At 39.5% G+C, this 20231-nt stretch overlaps 1 protein-coding gene across 2 annotated transcripts in view; it reads right to left on the bottom strand.

Annotated features, from left to right (window-relative positions):
- cltcb (clathrin, heavy chain b (Hc)) overlaps positions 1–20231 on the bottom strand; it is a 62724-nt gene that overhangs the window by 5595 nt on the left and 36898 nt on the right. Inside the window, exons 16-32 of one of the 2 annotated variants that reach the window (XM_072590016.1) lie at positions 17890–18015; positions 17570–17712; positions 15842–16076; positions 15402–15524; positions 14430–14575; positions 13141–13324; positions 12866–13058; positions 11765–11922; positions 11070–11234; positions 10558–10665; positions 10157–10324; positions 9931–10080; positions 6881–7012; positions 5906–6016; positions 5228–5398; positions 3035–3256; positions 531–551 (exon numbers count right to left, since the gene is read on the bottom strand). In XM_072590016.1, the coding sequence (XP_072446117.1) occupies positions 531–551; positions 3035–3256; positions 5228–5398; positions 5906–6016; positions 6881–7012; positions 9931–10080; positions 10157–10324; positions 10558–10665; positions 11070–11234; positions 11765–11922; positions 12866–13058; positions 13141–13324; positions 14430–14575; positions 15402–15524; positions 15842–16076; positions 17570–17712; positions 17890–18015 (2556 nt within the window). The remainder of the gene's footprint in view (positions 1–530; positions 552–3034; positions 3257–5227; positions 5399–5905; positions 6017–6880; positions 7013–9930; positions 10081–10156; positions 10325–10557; positions 10666–11069; positions 11235–11764; positions 11923–12865; positions 13059–13140; positions 13325–14429; positions 14576–15401; positions 15525–15841; positions 16077–17569; positions 17713–17889; positions 18016–20231) is intronic. The other variant, XM_072590017.1, reaches the window with a different exon arrangement.

The raw sequence follows: 20231 nt of genomic DNA, 5'->3' as shown, positions 1-20231 counted from the left end.
CCTTCAGTGACTTGACAAAAAAGCCAGTCACTGGAGCAAAGACACCACAGGGACACAACTTTAGCAGAAACAGTGTGTGGGTCAGGTCCAATCATGAAACCCCTCAAACTGTCTCATGTTGGTCAGGCAGTCCATTGATAATATTAATAGAATAGCTCATAAGCTGGTTCACAATCCTCTGAAGAGGTTAGGCAGTTTGCATCTTACATCACAATCTTTAAAAATACTCACATTAAGTCTAATACCACAGTGGAAAGTTTTCAAAAGTTAAAACAAGTCCAGTTTTAGTTTCAAAAGGCAGGGATTGTGAACCAGTCACCATAAAGGCCACCTGCTAATTCCTGCCAGTGACTTAAAGTCACTACGAAGGTCCTCACTAAACACTTCAACTGCTCTAACTCTGCTCGGAAGGATTTGCAGTGGATCTAGTGGAGTTAAAAAGCAGCAGTGTAAGATGGGAAGGAAAATTCATGCAGATTTCCTGAGTTTCAGTCTCCAGAACTAAAGATGGAAAATGAGTCAACTTTCACCTTTTTCTTTATTTCATCAACCTGCAAGGGAATTCAGAGGGTAGCAGCTTAGAATCCAAACTTGTCCAGCACAATAAAGCAGGTAGAAAACAGCAACAAAAAAAAAAGCAAAGAATCAAGGAGAAAGGAGGGGGGGGGGGGTGGGGGAAGGTAGAGAACAGTAAACAGTAGCATAGTGTACAAAACATCAGGAAGGACAAATACAGATGAATGATGGCAGAATAAAAACCAAGTAACTTGATCATAGCAAGATGGAAGTTTGGTGTGGTTTTAAGTAACAGCCGAGATTCCATTTTAAATGTGTTGGATGTCTTCAGTATCCTATGTAGGACTTGTGGTAATGCATTACATTGGCTACAAGTCTTGATGTTTAAGTGCTATCATAAACCAATTAACTTCTCCAGCTTGAATCTAGATTCATGTGACAAGCTAGAAAATCTTGCTCATCCCAATGCTCAGTTGGAAAAAGAAAAATTAGTTCAAAGGCAAAGGCTATTTGAGTTTAAAAAAATCTGTTCAGACAGATGGGACTTAAACCTAGATGTTCTGGTCCAGAGATGGGATACTATTGTGCCACAAAGTCCCAAGACAACCACAGCCACTACTTGCCAAGGCGGCCCAACTTGTGATCACATATTTACACTGGTTGCATTAAGTTGAACAGATTTGTAACCTGATTTTATTATGCCATTCATCTGCAAGCAAAACACAGGTAGCTTGCCAAAGTACAGAAAAATAAAAAAGATACTGCAAGCATATTAAGAGGTTGTAATTCTGCACAGGAATTAGTGGCCCAGGAATGCAAAGGTGTTAGATATGTTAAAGTAACACTGCAGAGATGGGTAGAGGAACTGGATAAAGAGGAAGTTGGTTAACCACTTTCTTGCTGTCAATCAACTGCAGCACACCAAGCCTTAGACAACAAAAGAAAAAAAGGTCAATCTGAAGAATGCCCTCATCTGTATGCCCATTGAGGACATGGGCTTCTTGATGTCAAAATAGCAATTATGACGCAGAAAATCTTGCATAAAAATTTTGATATTGGGAGCTGTTGAAAGCTACCAGATCCTAAAATAAAACCATCTAAAAACAATAGCAAAACATTCAAAATCTGACTTGTCAACACTAGAGTCTAGAAAAGAAAGTCTTCACTAGATCAGGGAGTGAAACTATTTCATTCAACAAGGAAGCTTAGCATAAAACTCAAACCAGGGACTGAGATAGTGAACAGTTCTACAAAAAAAAACTTTTCAGCAGTTCACTACAATTTGATTCTGGAGATATGAAGCCATTTCTTCAATAGTAGCTTTGACTCTGCAGGACATTCACTGCTGCAGATCTCCCAACAGCTAGTATAAGGTCTTCGTAAACAAAGCTCTTCACTTGTAATCTTGAGTCACTACAGGATTGGACCAACTTTGTACAAAAGGATTAAAATTGGCAAGACATTGAAAGCATTATGTTGATACAGGTTTGTTTGATGAGCTGGATGGTTCATTTTCAGACAGACAATAGTGTCACCATACTAAGTAACATCTTCAGTGAGCCTCCAGAGTTTCATCTGGAGACTCAGTAGAGATGATACTTAGTATGGTAAAACTAAAATGTCAGAAGAGTGAGTCTGCCAGCTCTGAGCAAGCCTACATCCAGAACCTCAAGCTGAGCTACAAGTCTTCACAAAACTCACTAAAGAACTTTTTTTCCAAACTAAAGTGTCAGCCAAATTGCATATAGTACAAGCAAATCAAGTATGATAAATTTACTAATTAGTATCCAAGTTGTGCTAATCTGAAACAGTTCATAGTCAAGTCAATTTACAGCCTAGCACCTTTGGATTAGCTTGGCCTGTTATGGATAAATCAAATTCTGGACTGCCAAATCATTTGTTTGTGTTAAGACCATGCCCAAATGACAGTGGAAAATCAGGAAAGACTATATGTAATAGCACGATTAAAATAAAAAAAAAGACATCAGGATGGTGAAACCCTCCTAGCCAGGTAGTTACCCACTCCTGTCTGTGGAATTCTTTTGGCTCCATCCCACCTATTGTTCACTCCTTACCAGACCCCATCTTCTGCATAGAAACTGGCATCTTAATTACCATCAACTGACAAAGGGTAACCTAAATCAAACTGTTAACTGATTTCTTTCCAGATACAAGCTTTTCCAGCACCTACAGTTTAATTTTTAACTGATCAAATTTGACATTAGGGAACAAGGGCTATAACTGGACGCTCATTTGAATAAGTTAACCACATGATTAAAGTGAAGTGAGAAAGGGGCAGTATTCCAGTAATTAGGCATTTTACTAAATAGCATGAACCATTTTACAACCATTAAGTTAAACTAGCAAAACAGCAAATTCAGCAGAATGCCAACATTCACTTGCACTATTCATGTGGGATTCATTGGAAGTGAATCAAGAACTGCAGCAACCACAATCAGCTTGTACAAACATTTATGACAGCCTCTTATTTGGTGCTGAAAACTCAATGAGCACATACCTTTGAGAGATACTCCCTCATCACCTGGATGAAGTAAGGCATGGAGAAATCCATGATGTTGTGCCTCCAAGACAGCTCAAGCACAACATCTGGCCTCAACAAGTCATAGCAAGTAAATAGACAAGAAGCAAAGCACTCATTCTTCCCATCCTCAAGGAACCACTGAAGCAGTTCTTCTGCTAGCTCAGTATCCTTTGACTCTGATGCATATTGCATAGCATCCTGAAGAGATGGAAAACATTAAAATTTGAAATACACTGCAAGAGAATGTATACAAATCATTTTTAAAAAACAAAGCTTATTTCTCTACTAACTTAAAAAGCATCCATAACCAGAGTGGGATGCCATACAAAATTTGCATCAATGAATACATGCTATATATAGCAGTGTTAAACTGGAGCACTTTAGATATTTGTCCTGAGTGGGTATGAGACCAAAAGAAATGGGTAGGAAACCTTCTAGATATTTGTTAAAATTTGACAATTAGAGTACATGGAACTTTAACCACTTTAGGCTCAAAGTGAGGAATACCACTGTGCCACAAGTGCCCTTAGGGGAACTGCATACAGGTTTGCACGGATTGGTTAGCATATGGACTCACTTGCTGTGAAGGTTATATAAATCTGTGCCAGTGGTGGCAATATGGAGACTGCTAGATCACATCAATCTTTATTGCAACTGGTCACTGACTGCACTTGGTCTAAATTTGGGAAACTTAACATTACATGTTGAGCCAATCAGAGTTGGCTTAGTGTACTTGAATTTACCTATACAGGAGCCCTGATCTTTGATATTGTGAAAATGTAACTACCCACTCCAACAAAAATTCAGTTGGCTGCTCATGTATTAGTCTTGAGTTGGAATTACACTTTTGCTCCCAATCATTAATTCTACAATTGGATATGTTACTGTATTACAAATCAAAACCCAAATGCCACAAGGTCAACATTAACCTTACTATTTAAAAACAAGCCTCTTTTGCAGGCTGGAACACATGTACACTACCTCTTTCAACTACAGCTGGCATATTTAAATGAACTAGTGTGGCTAAGACCTTAGTCACTTGGTTAAATGTTTTAAGCTTACACTTAAACATTGTTAACTTACAGGACAAAATGGTAATGCCTCAACCAACCAGTCAGTTCATTGAACAACTTTCTAAATTTCTCCTCCTACTGCAGACCTCAGGCACAGAAAGCAGTAGCAGCTTCCAGATCTGCAAGGCCACACTTCACATGCTGACCCTAAACAGCTGCATGGCTTGAAATTAGCAATCACTTTGAAGTGTTTGCCTTTTACCTTTTGTTTCTTGTGAACAGTCCAAGACTAAAGCTTTTAATACTCAAAATTCAGCTCCTATTTTGAAGTGGAGCTTTTGACCTAATTGATATCCATCCAAAAAAAAAAAGTTTTAAAAATGCAGTCTTCACCTACAAGTTCACAGGCCAACTCCAGGCATAGTAACCAGAATTGAAAATCAGAAGTATTGGAAAGTTAACATTCTCTTTAGAGATGCAGTGCTATGGCACACATTGTCCAGGCATCCATGTTCCTCAGGCCACCCTCCAGCATTGATTTGTACACCAGTGCACACAATGCTTGACCCCTTCAGCACATCTGTTATTGCATTTACACAATTATGAGAAAAAAAAATGTCAGACTTTACCTGTATAAGCCATCAAAGTCTCTAGTTGATATTTCAAAATAGATTTGTAAGATATCTAGTATGCAAAGTTGTTCAGTGTCCTATTAGTCCTCAAGTAATTTCCAAAGGCTACAAGAGTATAACTACTTATCTGTATTGCACTTAGTCACATGGAACACAATGTAGTCTGGGAGACTTCTTAAAGTCTGTTTCCATTGAGACACCATACACTGGAGTGTCAAGTGTATGTAACACCCAAAGCATATGCATTCAAGCTTTGCTGAGCTGGATCAAATTCACTAGATGAATGTGAGGACTGCAGATGCTGGAGATCAGAGCTGAAAAGCGTTGCTGGAAAAGCACAGGTCAGGCATCAAAAAAGGAGAATCGACATTTTGGGCATAAGCCCTTCAAGATTCCTGAAGGGCTTATGCCTGAAATGACGATTCTCCTTCTCCTTTGGATGCTGCCTGACCTGCTGCACTTTTCCAGCAACACATTTTTCAAATTCACTAGGTGACCATGAATTGAACATAAGCAGATCTTACTTTATACAGCCTGTCTTTCTTGCATAGCTCCACACTCTGCTTCCAACGGTTGTTGCCCTTGAACAGATACGCACCAATTCGTCGGAACTCAATTAGCTCATGCTTCTCAAGCCGTTGAGCCAGGGAGATGTTATCAAAGTTGTCATATGCATCTATGGATGTGCGAAGAGCCTAAGTTGAGAGAAATTGTAAGTAGACAGGTAAATGCATCTTTCTTAAAGACAGAATGCTGCCACATCTAGTTGCACAGATACGGTAAAAGGACCAGGATCCAAGTGAATTAGATGCAGGGGGTGGGGAGAAGAGTGACAGTCATTCTGGGGTAGAGGTAGAATTGATAGTCCCATTTTTTTTTTAAAAACAGCCTGAGGAAGTAGTGCTCCAGAGTCTCAATTTTCAGGGCAGGGATAAAAATAGATTGAAGGGGCTAAAGTCAGCTTGAAATCTTTAAAAGGCAAAGATAGTCTGCAGGGGACAAAAGGACCTGCCCAGTCCCCAGATAGTCTATTGACTTATTGGAGAACACCTTCAAGAATTCATCTGCAAGTTAGAAGTGGTTCTAGGGTTTGGAACAAGTTTAATCATTTCTACATTTCAGGTCAAAGCATCTCAAATGAGAGTGAAGTGTAATAAGTTGCTTGCTTTGCAAACATTAGATTCAAATTCATTTTCACCCACCTGGTAGTCTTCCTCTTGGATGAAGAGATTATTCAATGATTCATTCACAGACTTGTTGTTGTTACTTTGTACAGAGCGCAGGTAAGGTTTAACCAAATTTAGCTGTTTCACCTGAAGCAAAAATACTTGTGACAGCTATGAGAAAATCTTAAATGAAGAAGTACAAACAAGTGATCTAAAAATCAGCAAAATCTCAAAATTGATTAAGTCTACTCCAAGAAATACAAGCTCCAAATACTTTCATGGAGATTCAAGGTCACCTTAATCTAATTAAGTCCCAAGGGCCAATATCCAAAAGCATCCAGGTGGTGGATGGCTCATTGAATTTGATCAACCCAATTTCAATATACTACAGTCAGAGGGATCTACCTTCTTGCAAGAATAGTTCAAACATTCAAAAGAAAAAAAAACATGTTAATCCCTTGGTCACCACTAATCAGGTTCAGTACCTACACTGAATCACATCCAGTACTGTGGCAGGCAAAAATGATAGCTTCTGGACACAACCTTTCAAGGCCAGAAAGTCTGGCAGCTTCTACACCACAAATATGGATAGCAGCTGGGTGGGCAATTAGAATATTAAAATCCAAATTCAATTTGATTTTAAAGAGAATTCACAATTTTAGGGGCAAGGAGAAAAGCAGGACAACAGTATGGATATTTATACTGAAAACAGCCTGCTGGTACTTGTCAAGGTCTGAACCCAAGAAGGCTAAAAATAGTGACAGAATTGTACCCAAATTGATTTGACAACCCACATTAAAATATTCTAAACTAAAGCTGATTTTTGCTCTTGCAATTACAAACAGCTTCTTCCCCGGAATGGTTTCCAGCAAGGCAGTACTTTACTTCTGCAAAAGAAAAGGGTTCTACACTACCCTGAATGTCACATGCCAGAATGACTCAGTTAGCAGATGTGACTTAAAATGCTTCCATGTGAAAAAATTGGAGTTTGTCTAGAAGAGTACTAAGTACCTTGGTAAAGTAGTTCACAGCACGTGTGTGGTCCAGACGAGGGGATAGCACCATCAGTAGGTCATTCAGTAATAAAGGCTTAAACTCCAAGTAGAACTGTGTTGCTTTGTAATAGAGCTCTACGTTGGCCACCTTAAGTGAAATTGAAGGCAATTATGAAAGCAAAGATTTATGTAGGCTAGCCAAAACACTTCATTTAAAGTGATAGAAATATTAAAACTAATTTACAGCAATTCAATTTATGCAGTCACTTTGCTGACAAAGTACTAAGTTTCCATTAGTGCTTAAAAACATACCTTCCCTTAGCCACCAGATGGCAGTGTCCAAGTAGTGTTTAGCATCACCTAGTGGTTAAAGCTGGAACTAAAGTCTTCCATCCAAATTTCACCATTGTGCAACAGGTTAGATTGCATGAAGTTCAGACCACTGCCTGATTCTAATGCAGGATAATGTTCCAAAACACTCACTTTTGCAAGTTTGAAAGCATGAACAAAGTATCAGTGCAATCAGACCAAGGGGCATGGTGGCTCAGTGGTTAGCACTGCTGCCTCAGCAGCAGGGACTCTGGTTCAATTCCATCCTCTGGCAACTGAGTTTACATATTTGTGCTTGCACAGGTTTCCTCTCAATGCACTAGTTTCCTCCTAATCCAAAAAGATTGGCAGGTTAGGAGAGTTAGCCATGGGAAGTGTCGGGTTAGAGATGGGGGTGGGACTAAATGGGATGCTTCAAGGTTTGCTTTCTACTTGAAAGGCCAAATTGCATGCTTTCATACTGTAGGATTCTATGATTTAGCCCCCTGAACTCAAGCACAAAAATCTCTAGTTTTAAATTCCACCTCCCCAGCTATTCCAGTAGCCTTTAATTCCTTTGTCCAATCTTAAATCTTACATTTTTGATTGGCCTGTGTTTTAAGTGTCCCCTAGATGTGACCCAACCCATGAAGTCAGCATGGAAATAACCACTCTTAAAGAGCATTCAGAATCTCCTACACTTTGAATCAAAGCACATGCTACAGAAAATGGGTATTCAACTAGTCATGTCCATGCCAACAATCATGTTCCTGGCCTATAGTCCTAGAGGTTATGGCAATGGGGGAAAGAGGAGACCAAATATTGCTCAAATGCCAGGGAGTTTAACTCAACCAGCCTTTCAGGCAAAGTCCCAGACAGGTCACCCTCTGAAAAAATGAGTCCAACTCTTCAGCCTTCAAACTCAGCTTAAAAATCTATGCCCCCTTGTTACTAACCAAGGTCAGATGGCCATCAATTCAACTATGCTAGAGTTACTAACATAGGACAGACCACAGATAAGAACTCTTGGAAGCTTGGTTTTCAACCAGGGAGGCTGACAGGCCAGTGTACAAACATCTAAAGACCCAGAAGTGACTCACCTCAACCTAGATGGAACAAAAACCCAAGCAGGACAAAACAGCACTCCAGAAGCCATACTGTTATCCAGTATGGTAATGAGGCATCTGCATGATAGCTCAGCTAACCAGCTAACCTCAAACAAGGCCTTTTGGGCCATCTCTTATCCTCTCAATCTTTGATTCAAGGAAAACAAAAGCCTCAAGCCAAGCAAATCTTTTAAGCAAAGACCTCCAACCCAAGCAGCAAATGTGATAAAGTTGCTCCACATCCTTCCTACAGGAATCACATGGAGCCTAGAATCACATACAGTACTCCAATTGTGGTCCAAGTATTTTGCATAGTTCAACAATACCTTTTGCTCTTAGCTTTATTAGCCCAGAAATAGCTACAAGTACCACTTGTCTGAGATCACTTTCACCTTGAGGGAATTGATGTAGATTAAAGTCCCTACCATGGGGCCACTGATTTGCCTGGATAGCAACAAGTCTTTACTATCTCAGTAAATGGGACAATAAATCAAGTGATCTGACTTGTTAGCCCACCATAATTTCATAGTGGTTCTTCTGGGTTGACATTTGATGCAACTCTGCATACCTGATTAGGATAGATTATAAACTGCTGGTTACAGCTAGCTATTCTTGCTATTGACCTCATTTAATCCCGATTAAAGACTGGTTCTGCACATCTTTCAGCTACGTCTGTCATAGACATGGCATTATACCAAAGCCTCTGTACCTTAATCTGATCTGTTCCTCAGGAAGCTTGCATTAACATATTGGTTTAATCTTTCTAAAGTTGGGCCTCTAGCTTATGTTTGACTTCAAAATCTTGCCTCTTCAATTTAATCTTAGGTTCTGTACCCTCTGAACTACTTGCCAGGATCCCGTCACCCTTCCAATCTATTTGGAGATGCACCCTTACAGCCTCAACAAACCACTTTTGGAGGATCTTCCTGTTCAGATGCAACTAAGTCAAAACAAAAAATGTCCAATCATCCTCAATTTTTCATACCAGGCAATCTAGTAAGGCTCCTCAACCTAGCCAGAAGCACTTGTGTTGCTGGAAAAGCACACAGTCAGGCAGCATCCAAGGAGCAGGAGAAATCGACATTTCAGACATGAGCCCTTCAGGCTTAAGGGCTCATGCCCGAAGTGTTGATTCTCCTGCTCCTTGGATGCTGCCTGACCAGTGCTTTTCCAGCAAAACTTTCAGCTCTGATCCCCAGCATCTGCAATCCCCACTTTCTCCTAAAATACATTTGTACTCATCCTTAGGGAGACCAAAATTGCATATTGTCTCACCAATACCCTTTATTATACTTCAACTCCTTAGATACAGCTCAAAAGGCTAACAAGACTAACTGCATACAAACAGTGCTACTTGTGCACTAGGACCCAAAATCTCTACACCTGAAATTCAGTCCATCTATTCAATACTTCATTCCTGCTAGGGAAAAAAAAAGGTTCATTGTGCATATTATACTCACTGCCAAAAAATGCACTGGGATAAAATTTAATTGCATTTAATACCTCAGATCAGTTAAGTGAAAGCAGGTAAAAAAAGGGAAAGTTCTCTAGTACCAAGGAACCTTACTCAAGCCACAAGCTAAATTAACAGTTGAATCCTCAAAGCAGCCCATCACCACAGGTTCAAATTTTGAACATCTGCAATGCTTACCTTGGTAATTATGTCCTTGAACTGTCCTTCCTTCCATGCATCAGTTGGATGGTTCATCATGGTAATGATAGCATTGTCATATTCTTCATACTTATCATACAGGAAGACTAGCTCTGCCCACAAGTGAGCCTGCTCAGCAGCTCTCAGTACCTGTTCAATTATAGCCAGTTAGTAACTGAACATCCACAATTCCCTTGCATTAAGTCATAAAAAAGTGTAAGCTTACCTTGGGAATGTTGACTCTGGACCAGAAGAGCTCCAGGTGCTCCCTCATCTTCTGGGGCTTGTATTTGGAGTATAGGATAGCCAGTTCAGTAAACATGCCCATATGAGCACGTTCCAGACCAAGTGCTGCCTCTAACATGGTGATCAGTTCCTCAAAGTAACCACGGTCCTACGAACAAGAAACAAAGATCAATACAAGCACAAGTTTGCTTTCAGCCACATGAAATTCAGCAGCTTATGGGGAAGTTTTAAACATAATTAAAAGCCAGGTCAAATTCATTCCTATTTGGGTGGACTAAAACCCATTCCTTAATCAAGTTTGAGATACAAGTGGGAAAACATTTGTCTGTATTGCACTTTGCACAAAGTACACAAGCTGGACTGATCAAAAGGACATGTTACCTGGTAATAGTTAATAAGTTCCTCCAGTTCATCAGCATGTACAACAATATGGAGACCACACATCTGAGCCAGACGGAACTCCTTTCCCTCAACACAGGCAAAACATACCTAAAAAAGAGAGGTTAATGAGCCAGAGATTTGATGTTGCATTCAACTTACTCCTCTGTATCAAGTTATGGAAAATTGCAAACAAATTTCCAACTTATCCTAGTTTCAGAAATACCTAGGGTCACAAACTTGTATTTAAGTTAAGTTTGATTTCGCTACTTGGATTCTTAAATTCTTCAGGTTACCTCCACATCTGTTCATCGCGAAAGAACTCCATTCCAAGTATTTAGCAATTCTTGGAACAGAATCAAGGGCTTCTCTTACTTCTATTCCTAAGGGAACTAAATTGCAATCCATTACTTTGGGGGAAACCAAAGACCAACCCACCACTGTCTAGAAATTAAAGTTGGATTAGTCAAGATGTCCTGCATGGTGATCAAGTTAGAAAGACAAAAAACATGTACCTCCTTCCAAGTACGAGTGCTGTTTGCTTTGCGGGCACCATCCACTGCAGCCTGATATTCCCCTAGATGAACCAGGGTTGATGCCAAGCGGCCAAAGTTGGACACATTATTGTACAACAGCTTAGCAGCTTCGTACATATGGTCATCATAGCAGCGATCACCCACCTGGGAACAGAAAGGTTTGCACTATAGAACCCATCAACCAAAAGCCAGGTCTCAATTCAGTGAGCAGCTTCAAATTAAATCCTGAATGTACTTACAGGGTCTAATATAGAACTAAAAAGCACCCATTTTTTTGAAAATATAGCTTGGAAAGTAAACTATAGACTTACATCCAGTCAGAGACTACTTGAAAGGCTAGAGGCCACAAAAGATGCAATGGCATATTCTTAAGAAAGGTATCAAAGAGTGACTCAAAACCAAGTTTGTCCAAGGTAATCCAAAAACTTCTAGTCCAGCACCACAACTTACAGGTGTTTAAAAATGGTTTTTGTTTGTACTTCAGACCCAGTCATGGATTGTCTGCACTTAATTTCAGTTTTTTGTAGCTTTAAAAATTTTACAGCTGATGTGCAATATGAAATTCAGATTTTAAAAGTATTAGATGTTGTGTCTGAACTAAATTAGTGGTGAAACATAGCACATTTTGTATCTGCGGATGGGTTAGACTTTCTCCAACACTTATCAAAACATACTTGCTGAATGTGAGCATTGTTGGGACCATTTATAAACTCTTCCAGCTCTGCTAAGCGGTTGGTTTTTGCCAGTGCAAAAATAAGTTCAGTCTCCACATAAGACTCACGGGCCTTCTTCCGAGCCATTTGCAAGTACTTTACAAGGTCCTCCCAGTTACCTGAAAAAAAAGCAGATTAAATGCAGGTGCAACTTGTCTGGTTTAGACAATACTAGTTGAGCAAGTCTATTCTGCTTTAATATGCAGACAAACTGAGCTCAAATTTAGAGTTCACAGCTGACCCATTTGATACTTTTTATTCCCTTGCCAAAGGATCAAAACCCATCTTAACATTCAATGACCTCATCTCAATCACCCAAGGCAAAGTTAGTCACAATCCTGAAGTGGCTGTAAGGCAGCACTCAGACATGGCTTCCCATTATGGAATCAAAATGCCATATGCCTTATCAGGGTCATTCAAGATTGGTAGGTGTCAGAAGTTACCAATCTTTCCTCATCAGGCAACTACTTGTTCCAAGTATTATCCTACAAGTTTGATCTGCCTTTAATACTTTCATCCTTCCTTAAAATTGAGGAAACTGAATAGGTATATTAATAGGGAAGGTGAAGTGGATGTTGACAAATGGTCCTAGATTAATTCAGGATCAGATTGGCACAGAAATTAGACCAAGAGGTCTGTTCCTATGCTGTACAGCTGACTATAATGGGAATTAAAACCAGCCACAGCATTTAAAATGCTGTCTCAGCACCTTGTGTAAAGTAAATGCTAATAGCAAAAAACACATTCTAATAGCATCCCATTAGCGTCCATGAGCTGTATGTGGAGTACAGCACAATGTCTTGGCCTTTAGATACCTTTGGCTGCAGAAATTTGAAACATTCTATTTCATGAACTCTGCATTTTTCATTCAAGTGACTAATTTCCCCACATTAGAGATTTGTGGAATTTGACTGTAGCTTTTGTTCTGAAGACTACTTTCACTAGTTGCAGTTTAGCAACCTCACCTTTGCTTTCTGTCAGTCAAGGGATTTGACTAGAGGCTTAAAAACTAGTTGAAATCGGAGTACGGATTTAGATGAATAATCTTTTTGCACAAGTTACCACTTTTGTTGGCTGCTTCTACAACCTCCATGTAGGATGATGGGTCATCTGCCTTTATATAGGAATCAATGGCCTCTTTAACCATCTCTTTTTGAAGCTGGGCTTTAGCAAGTTGGCTCCATACTGCAGGCTCATTGCACCTTTCAGCAAATTCATAGGCACGGTCCAGATTTCCAATGTGTTCAATCAGCACCTTCAGAATGCAGGGCAATGTTAAAACAGAGCAACTTAAAGGGATGCTACATTAAAAATTGCAAAAATACATTACATCTCACCTGCACTGCAGATGTATTCACATCAAATTTTCTAAAGATAGCAAATGCTTCTTCAAAGAGTTCATTGCTAATGGCTATGTTGGCAATGTCAGGTGCATCATAGTTGTCCAGACGATTAATGTACTCCATCACACGGGTACGGTCAGCTTTGATAGCAGTGAGAATCAGCAAGTTCTGCAGATTTCTAGGTTGGAGAAACTAAGTGTTACACCAAATTGTGTGCATTGGTTGTAGTGGTCTAGTAGACTCAATGGCAAAGGGATTGGTGAGGGAACATGACTGCAGAGATTCTAATAAAACCAGTGTCTTATTCAGCAAGATTTAAGGATTGCAGGAGATAAAAACAGCATTTGTACTGATCAACAGGAACATAACTGGATGAAAGACTCCAATTGATGTGGAATTCTGGAGATTAAATTTATGATTGCAGGTTCAGCCTCAAACTACAGTACTGTCAACCCCAGGTTGAAACTGAATAATTCTAGATATTAGGAATAGTTGGAGAATCAGACTGGTCCTGAGAGAAGACCAAGGAGTGAGTAAGCATTGGTAGAGGTGTTAAGTCATGAAAAAGGGCTTGAATGAAGTAGATGGAGAGAAAATTACAGAACTAGAGGGTAGATTTGTGACAATTGCTAAGAGCAATTAGTATGTACAAAACCCTAGTTAGTGTCTGAACTGCACTGCTTAAAGCGCAGAGGAGCCTGACTTGATTAAATGCTCAAGAACTGAAAAATACATGAAAAGTTCTATGGCTATAGCAGTAAGCCTTAAGATTTAGTGCTTAATAGCCAACAACATTAGCTCAAAAGTCCATCCTAATGACCCAACTTAAACTTGTAATTTGGTGTAGATGAGCATAAAGTAACTTATTGGACTGTTGTCAATTTGGGCATGTTTTGCTGCCAAGTCAAGTTTGATTGCCTTGCAAATTCAGGCAGTGCACAAGATCTGGGTTCTAGATTTGATGTTGCTTATCTTGGACCATTGCAAATGGAGTGCCAGACCTTTCCTATATCAGGAGTTCCAAATCCAGCAGCTAGGTGACATCAAGCATACTAGATCAAAGATATTATGCTCAGTTGTGTCAGGTCAAGAAGTTAGTTTAGCCAAACAGGGCTGTTGTTGCATCCTTTGGAATTGAAGTCTGTATTAAAACCAGCAACTTCAAAATAACCCAGGTTAGGATTTCCAAATGCCATAGCTGCTGGATCACAAGATGAATCAAGTTGGAGGTGAACATTAAACATAGCTGCAAGTGCAGATAAAGATCAACTTCATTGTGCTACCTGTGCTCACTGAAGACAGAATTGTCCAAAACAATTTTTTCCAACAATTCAATTAGTTCATTTGGAAGGTCAGCAGTCATGAAAGCCTTTACAGTAACAGAAACCTCCTCAGGGTCTTGAGTTTCTGACAGAGCTGTTTGTACAACCTGAAAATAAAAGCACAAGAGAGATTTCCAAACATTTGATAACAAACCCATTCTTTACAAATTTAATGAGTGCCCCCCGTTAGACTTGATTAACCAAAAGGAAATCTAGATTAATATTGATGAAGGTAATTTGAAACTTTGGCAAGCTCACGTTATTCAAACCAACCTTTCCTAGAAGGACTTTAGACTAAACCTTCAGTTTGGGAAATTAAATTGATGGCCAATAAAATAGCTGGAGTTGAAAAGTTGTCCTGCACATTACTCCAATGAATGTTAAAAATGTTGAATAGCTTTGTTGATCCCTGCATATAAAAAGTTACTTTTGAATATAGTTGGAAAGGAGTGTTGTCCAGGATTGGATGCCACCCTCCCACATTTTAGATCAATTTTAGATGGAAGTAGCAAAGATCCTAATCTTGGTTTGACCCAGCTATTGCTTATATTTTCACTTATTGTCCAGAGGTGAAAGTTCTAGTCACAAGTGTTCTTCTGATCAGATTCTAGATAAAATCAGTTAATAATTTGCCACCATCTGACAACTTTTAAAACTCAGACTTCTTTGGCAATACCCCAGATGAAAGTCAAACAATTTGACTCCCATAAGTGATCCTCAAACTGGTTTTCTTCAGTTGAAGGTTGTAGGCTTCTCCTCATGTTTAAAAAAGTCCTATTTTCACTAAGTGCTCTGAAAGTAAGCTTGTTTACTGCAGATAATGCAGTTTCATAGCAGTCATTCTAAACAACTGACAAGTGAAACAAAGTGTCAAATTTATAAGTTCATAAAGCTATTTGCAAACTTAAGTTTAAGCTGTCAATTAGTTCTTACCTGGTCAATAAGAGGTCTCCTATAAGGATTAGTCTCTTGCAGGACACTTGCCCAGAGCTCAGGATCTTTCCGACGGACTAAATAACGGGATAGGCTCTTGAACAGAGAGTTTTCATTACACACCTGTGGGTGTTAAAAAAAAAGATAGCAGCTCAAGGCAAGGTTTTTTAAAGACCAAGCAAAAAAAGTGCCAGTCTGAAGGCATGTTTTCACATCACCTGTAAATTAGAAGTTATTCTAAAGAGCTGCACCACAATTACTAAGCCATAGTCACATCACTTGGCAACATTCTAGCTGTAATATTTATCTACTTAATTCTCTATGCCAATTGAACTAAAGTATCTAGCTATAATGTGCTAAAAGACAGAACTAAAGTGCTTTACAGCCTGATTTGCATTTTCTGTATTCACCATACTTAAAGTGGAGTTTAAGTCACTTACATTGATGAGCTCCATGTCACACTGGCCACGCTCATAGGCCACACAAGCCAGGTGGGGGTCTCTCTTCTCACAGTATTTACCAACCACACGGCTATCATAATATGGGTTCTCCCGGAGGAAGCGCTCAGGGTTATTGTTGCTGTCAATGTAAATTTTAGCAAGTGCATTGTGGGTAGCAGGTTCCTCACAGCCTTCATGAATGCGTGATTCCAGCCAGGGCAGCAGCAACTTCAGTCTGAAAAATGAGCTCAAGTTAGTGAATAGTGCACTAGCATTAAACATTGCTAGTGAGTCAAGGCTAATCCAGAAAACTATGCAACTGATTGCAAGTTTAGTAGAGTCTTCGGACAAGTCCTCAGGAAAAGCAGTAGAGAAAAAAGGTCATGTGACTAAGGCATTGTGCAAAATAAAGACTGATCTTCAGAAAGTTGATGTGATGGAGACAAGTAGAATTAAAACATCAGGTCAGCCATGGCCTGAATAGCAAAGCCAGTTTAAGGAACTGGAGTGCTCGTTATGCTCTATGTTCATTAAAAAAGTTATCTGCAAATAGATTTAGTGGATCAGGTATGATAGCAGATCCACAAGTGCTTAGGAAATCACATTAAGTGTGGCCTATTGTAATTTCAAAAGCAAAGGGAGGGCCAATGGGCAGATGAGTTTAATTCAGATAACTGAGGTGCTGCATTTTTTGGGAAAGCAAATCTTAGCAGGACCTATATACTTAATGGTAAGGTCCAAGGGAGTGTCGCTGAACAAAGACCTTGGAGTGCAGGTTCATAGGATAGTGAAGGCAGCATTGACCAATAAAGAAAGCATACCCAGAGTATGAAATACAGGAGTTAGGAGGTCATGTTGCAGTTGTATAGTACATGGGTTAGGTCAATTTTAGATGGTGTGCTATCCTTCCTATTTGATATTGAAAAGGAAGTTGGCAGGTGAGCTATAGAGAGCTTGAATAGGCTGGGGCTGTTTTTCCTGGAGGGTCAGAAGCTGAAGGGTGACCTTAGAGGTTTGTAAAATCTGAGGGGCATGGATAGGATGAATGGACAGTCTTTTCCCTTGGCAGGAAAGTCCAGAACAGGAGGGGATAGGTTTAGGGTGGAGGGGGACGACAAGGACCAAAGGGGCAACTTTTCATAGAGGGTGGTGGATGTATGGAATGAGCTGCCAGATGAAGTGGTGGAGGCTAGTAGAATTGCAACTTTTAAAAAGGTACCTTGGATGGGTCTGCGAATAGGGGAGGTTTGGAGGGATGTGGCAATGGGACTAGATTAGGTTGGGAGCTGCTTGGCACAGACAAGTTGGACAAAAAAAAAGGTCTGTTGTTTCCCTGCTGTACATCTGTCAGACCTACTGCTCAGTCCCTGGATCACCTGGAAAAATCTGCTCAGTGAGAGAGAATGTGGGAAAGTGCAAAGCAGCTTTAAAATTAGAGGCTTGGAGACTAACATGTGCTTGTAGATTCTTCAAGTCTATTGAATGGCTTTTGAGACCAAAATAGAACATCTAGGAAAGGTTAGCATTACTAGCACTGAGCTGCAAGGAAGTAGTTCTGAAGTCAGACTTAATTTTACTCCAGATGCCGGATCAGTTCCTCCAGCAGTACATTCAACATAGTTATTAATTCACAAGTTATGAATTGGAATGAACAATACTCAGCTACCAAAATTTCAAGCTCAAATTAGAAAAAAAAAGTGTCCTAGACAAGTTTGAGATTTGCTATACCTGTTCCTTTTTTCTACTTCAGCAACCAGTTCATCAGTAGAGAATTGTCCACGTACAACAAGAATTAAATTCTTAATGACATCTTCTGAACAATCTACATCCAGAAGCCCTCCAACCACAACTGGCAAACGACTTGGGTTTACCTATCAGGACAAAATGTTATTGTTCAACAAGGATTTATTAATATTTCCTAGTGGCAACTAATCTACAAGAAAAAAAGTTGTTTAAATTTAAATGTACTACACAGTTAGCTAACATCTGCTCAAATTAGACATAACAGTTCATAGGTCCAAGCCATTTTGCACCTCCCCCACACTCACCTTCTGAACATATATCTCAATATACTTCTGAAGGTTGTTGCGGTACAGGTACAACACCAGATCATGCACGAAGTCAAAACGATCACAAACGATAATCAGAGGCAGCTGGTCAGTCAGTTTGGCTTCCTATAGAAATAAGGTACTTTGAAATTGGGTAGATTCAAACTAGCCACCAGAATTAAAAGCAAGACAAACCTTCTAAAAAGGCTTGGAACTTTTGAACTGAAGCCATTTCAGGTCTACATAATGGTTGAGAACACATGGGAATAAGAAAAGATTCCTACTGTAGATCAATTTACTAGCTTTGTTAGTTCAAACAGATGTTGAAAGGCAACTCTAATTGACAAAAGTGGCTCAAATCATTGAACACAGCAGGGACAAATCAAGTGTGCAAATTGAATGAGCCAAAACTGAAAATCTTGGTCAAATTAAAAAATTTTCAACCTTCAACTGATCAGGTTGAGAAATAAATTTTGTAGCTTGTTCAAAGTTGGTCTACTTGGCCAAAATGATTCTACAAAGTTGAAGTTTAATAAAATTTAAAAAAATTAATGACTGAGGACAGTGATGGCCAGGCCAGCATTTACTGCCTATTCCCAAGAGGATAGTCAAGTCAACCAAAATTGCTATGGGTATGGAGTCACATGCAAACTGACCAAGCATGGTAGACTTGCTTCACTATGAAGTTAGTAAACCAGATGGTTTAAAAGCCAAGTGATTAGGTTGTTCCATATTTTATTAAATTCAAATTCCATTTGTCACTGCAAGATTGGAACCTGGATCCCCAGACCTTACTTGGTCTCTAGTCTCCTATTGTTCGAATATCACAGGACAGAGATTTTAAGAGCCATCTTCTCACTAGAGTTGGATTTCACTTCTAGAGGCTTTGTATGAAACATGTAGGCAAATGTTTGGGTGAAGCTATTTATTCTTAATTCCCAAACATTCAAGTTTGGAAAAACTCATCTCCAAGCAATGGGTAGAACAGTATAAACCCTACATCTACAATAGTGATGGTATTGAAGCTAGCAATTACTGCAGGAACAGCACTGATTGTTTAGATTTGTAATCATTGACTGCTTTCCAAAGTATCACAGTTTAAGCTCATTAAGCAAATGAATAACTGCAGTTGAGTCTGACTGCAACTAATCAGAATTATTTTCCCTTTCAAGCTTAGCCGCAGTCTGTAGTGGACTTTTGTATGAGAAGAGGTTCTGGTCAATTTTAGAAATTCCTCTTTTTACAAAGTTAGTATTTAGGATACCACTGTGCTATATCCTGCTTTAGATACACCAAACAGGCAGCTTATTTCTAGTATTGGTTTGAGTCAAAGGTGCTAAGTAACACTCCAACTTGAATATATGGTTATTCCTTCAATGCTGGAAATCTCTGCAACTGGACCCCACAGATCTATACTGTCACAGGGAGCACTTGACCATTAAAGACATTAGTGGCAATGGACAACTGCCCACAAGCTGAATTGGGACAATGCAATAAGTGTCTTGCAAGCTGACAAAAAAAAAAAGAGGGGACTGTCAATTCATGACTGCAATAGCACGTAAGTGAACTTCATGTGAAACGGAGCCAACATTGCCAGCTGTGCAGTCATGCTTTGCATCACATCCTAACAGCTGGACATCTTACCCTAAACCCCCCCCCAAAAAAAAACCGAATACACGATCTAGCTTCCTCCATCTACACAGGAGAACTCCCAAATTCAGCCTGGTTTTGGACTTGAGACCATTAAAGGTTTGCAAGAATTAAGTGTTCAAATCACTTCAGTGCCTGAAGAGGTCTCAACTTGATTGAAGATGAATAGTTGTTCATACTTAGCTTTTTCACTGAAATCATGCTCTGCACTTTAAGTGCATTGCAAGATAAATGGCTAATTATTTTCCCCTCTGCCATTTATACCAGCTAGATTTATGAATGAGAGTCAAAATTGCTGCTTTGATCCATTAATGGAGTTAAGCTTTAGAACTACCTGCTCATTAGTTTTCTATTAATCCTAAAAAAAGATGGCTACATGATATTTGAGGGTCATTCTACTGTCACCAGTCCACAATGATATTCTGTCAATGTCTTAGCACATCTCAGAGCACTATCCTGCACAAGTAAAGGACACTGCTAGAAGGAAGGAAAAGGAAAGGGGTTGCCTATGCTGCAAGATTTACCTGGTACATGTCCTGCCCAGTCCAGACAAGGGACAGCACAAAAGATAATAGCTTCCATCAGGAGCTGGTCACTTAACATATTATACAAACTGACAAGCAGCAGAATAGGTTAAACATAGTTATTGAATCATCTGATTTACAGCTAAAACAAAACAGCCTCATGTAGGT

Source organism: Chiloscyllium punctatum, chromosome 19 (genome assembly GCF_047496795.1).
Source record: "Chiloscyllium punctatum isolate Juve2018m chromosome 19, sChiPun1.3, whole genome shotgun sequence".
In the NCBI taxonomy this organism is placed as follows: Eukaryota; Metazoa; Chordata; class Chondrichthyes; order Orectolobiformes; family Hemiscylliidae; genus Chiloscyllium; species Chiloscyllium punctatum.
The sequence above is the reverse complement of the archived record's forward strand: the minus strand, read 5'-3'. Positions and strand labels throughout refer to the sequence as shown.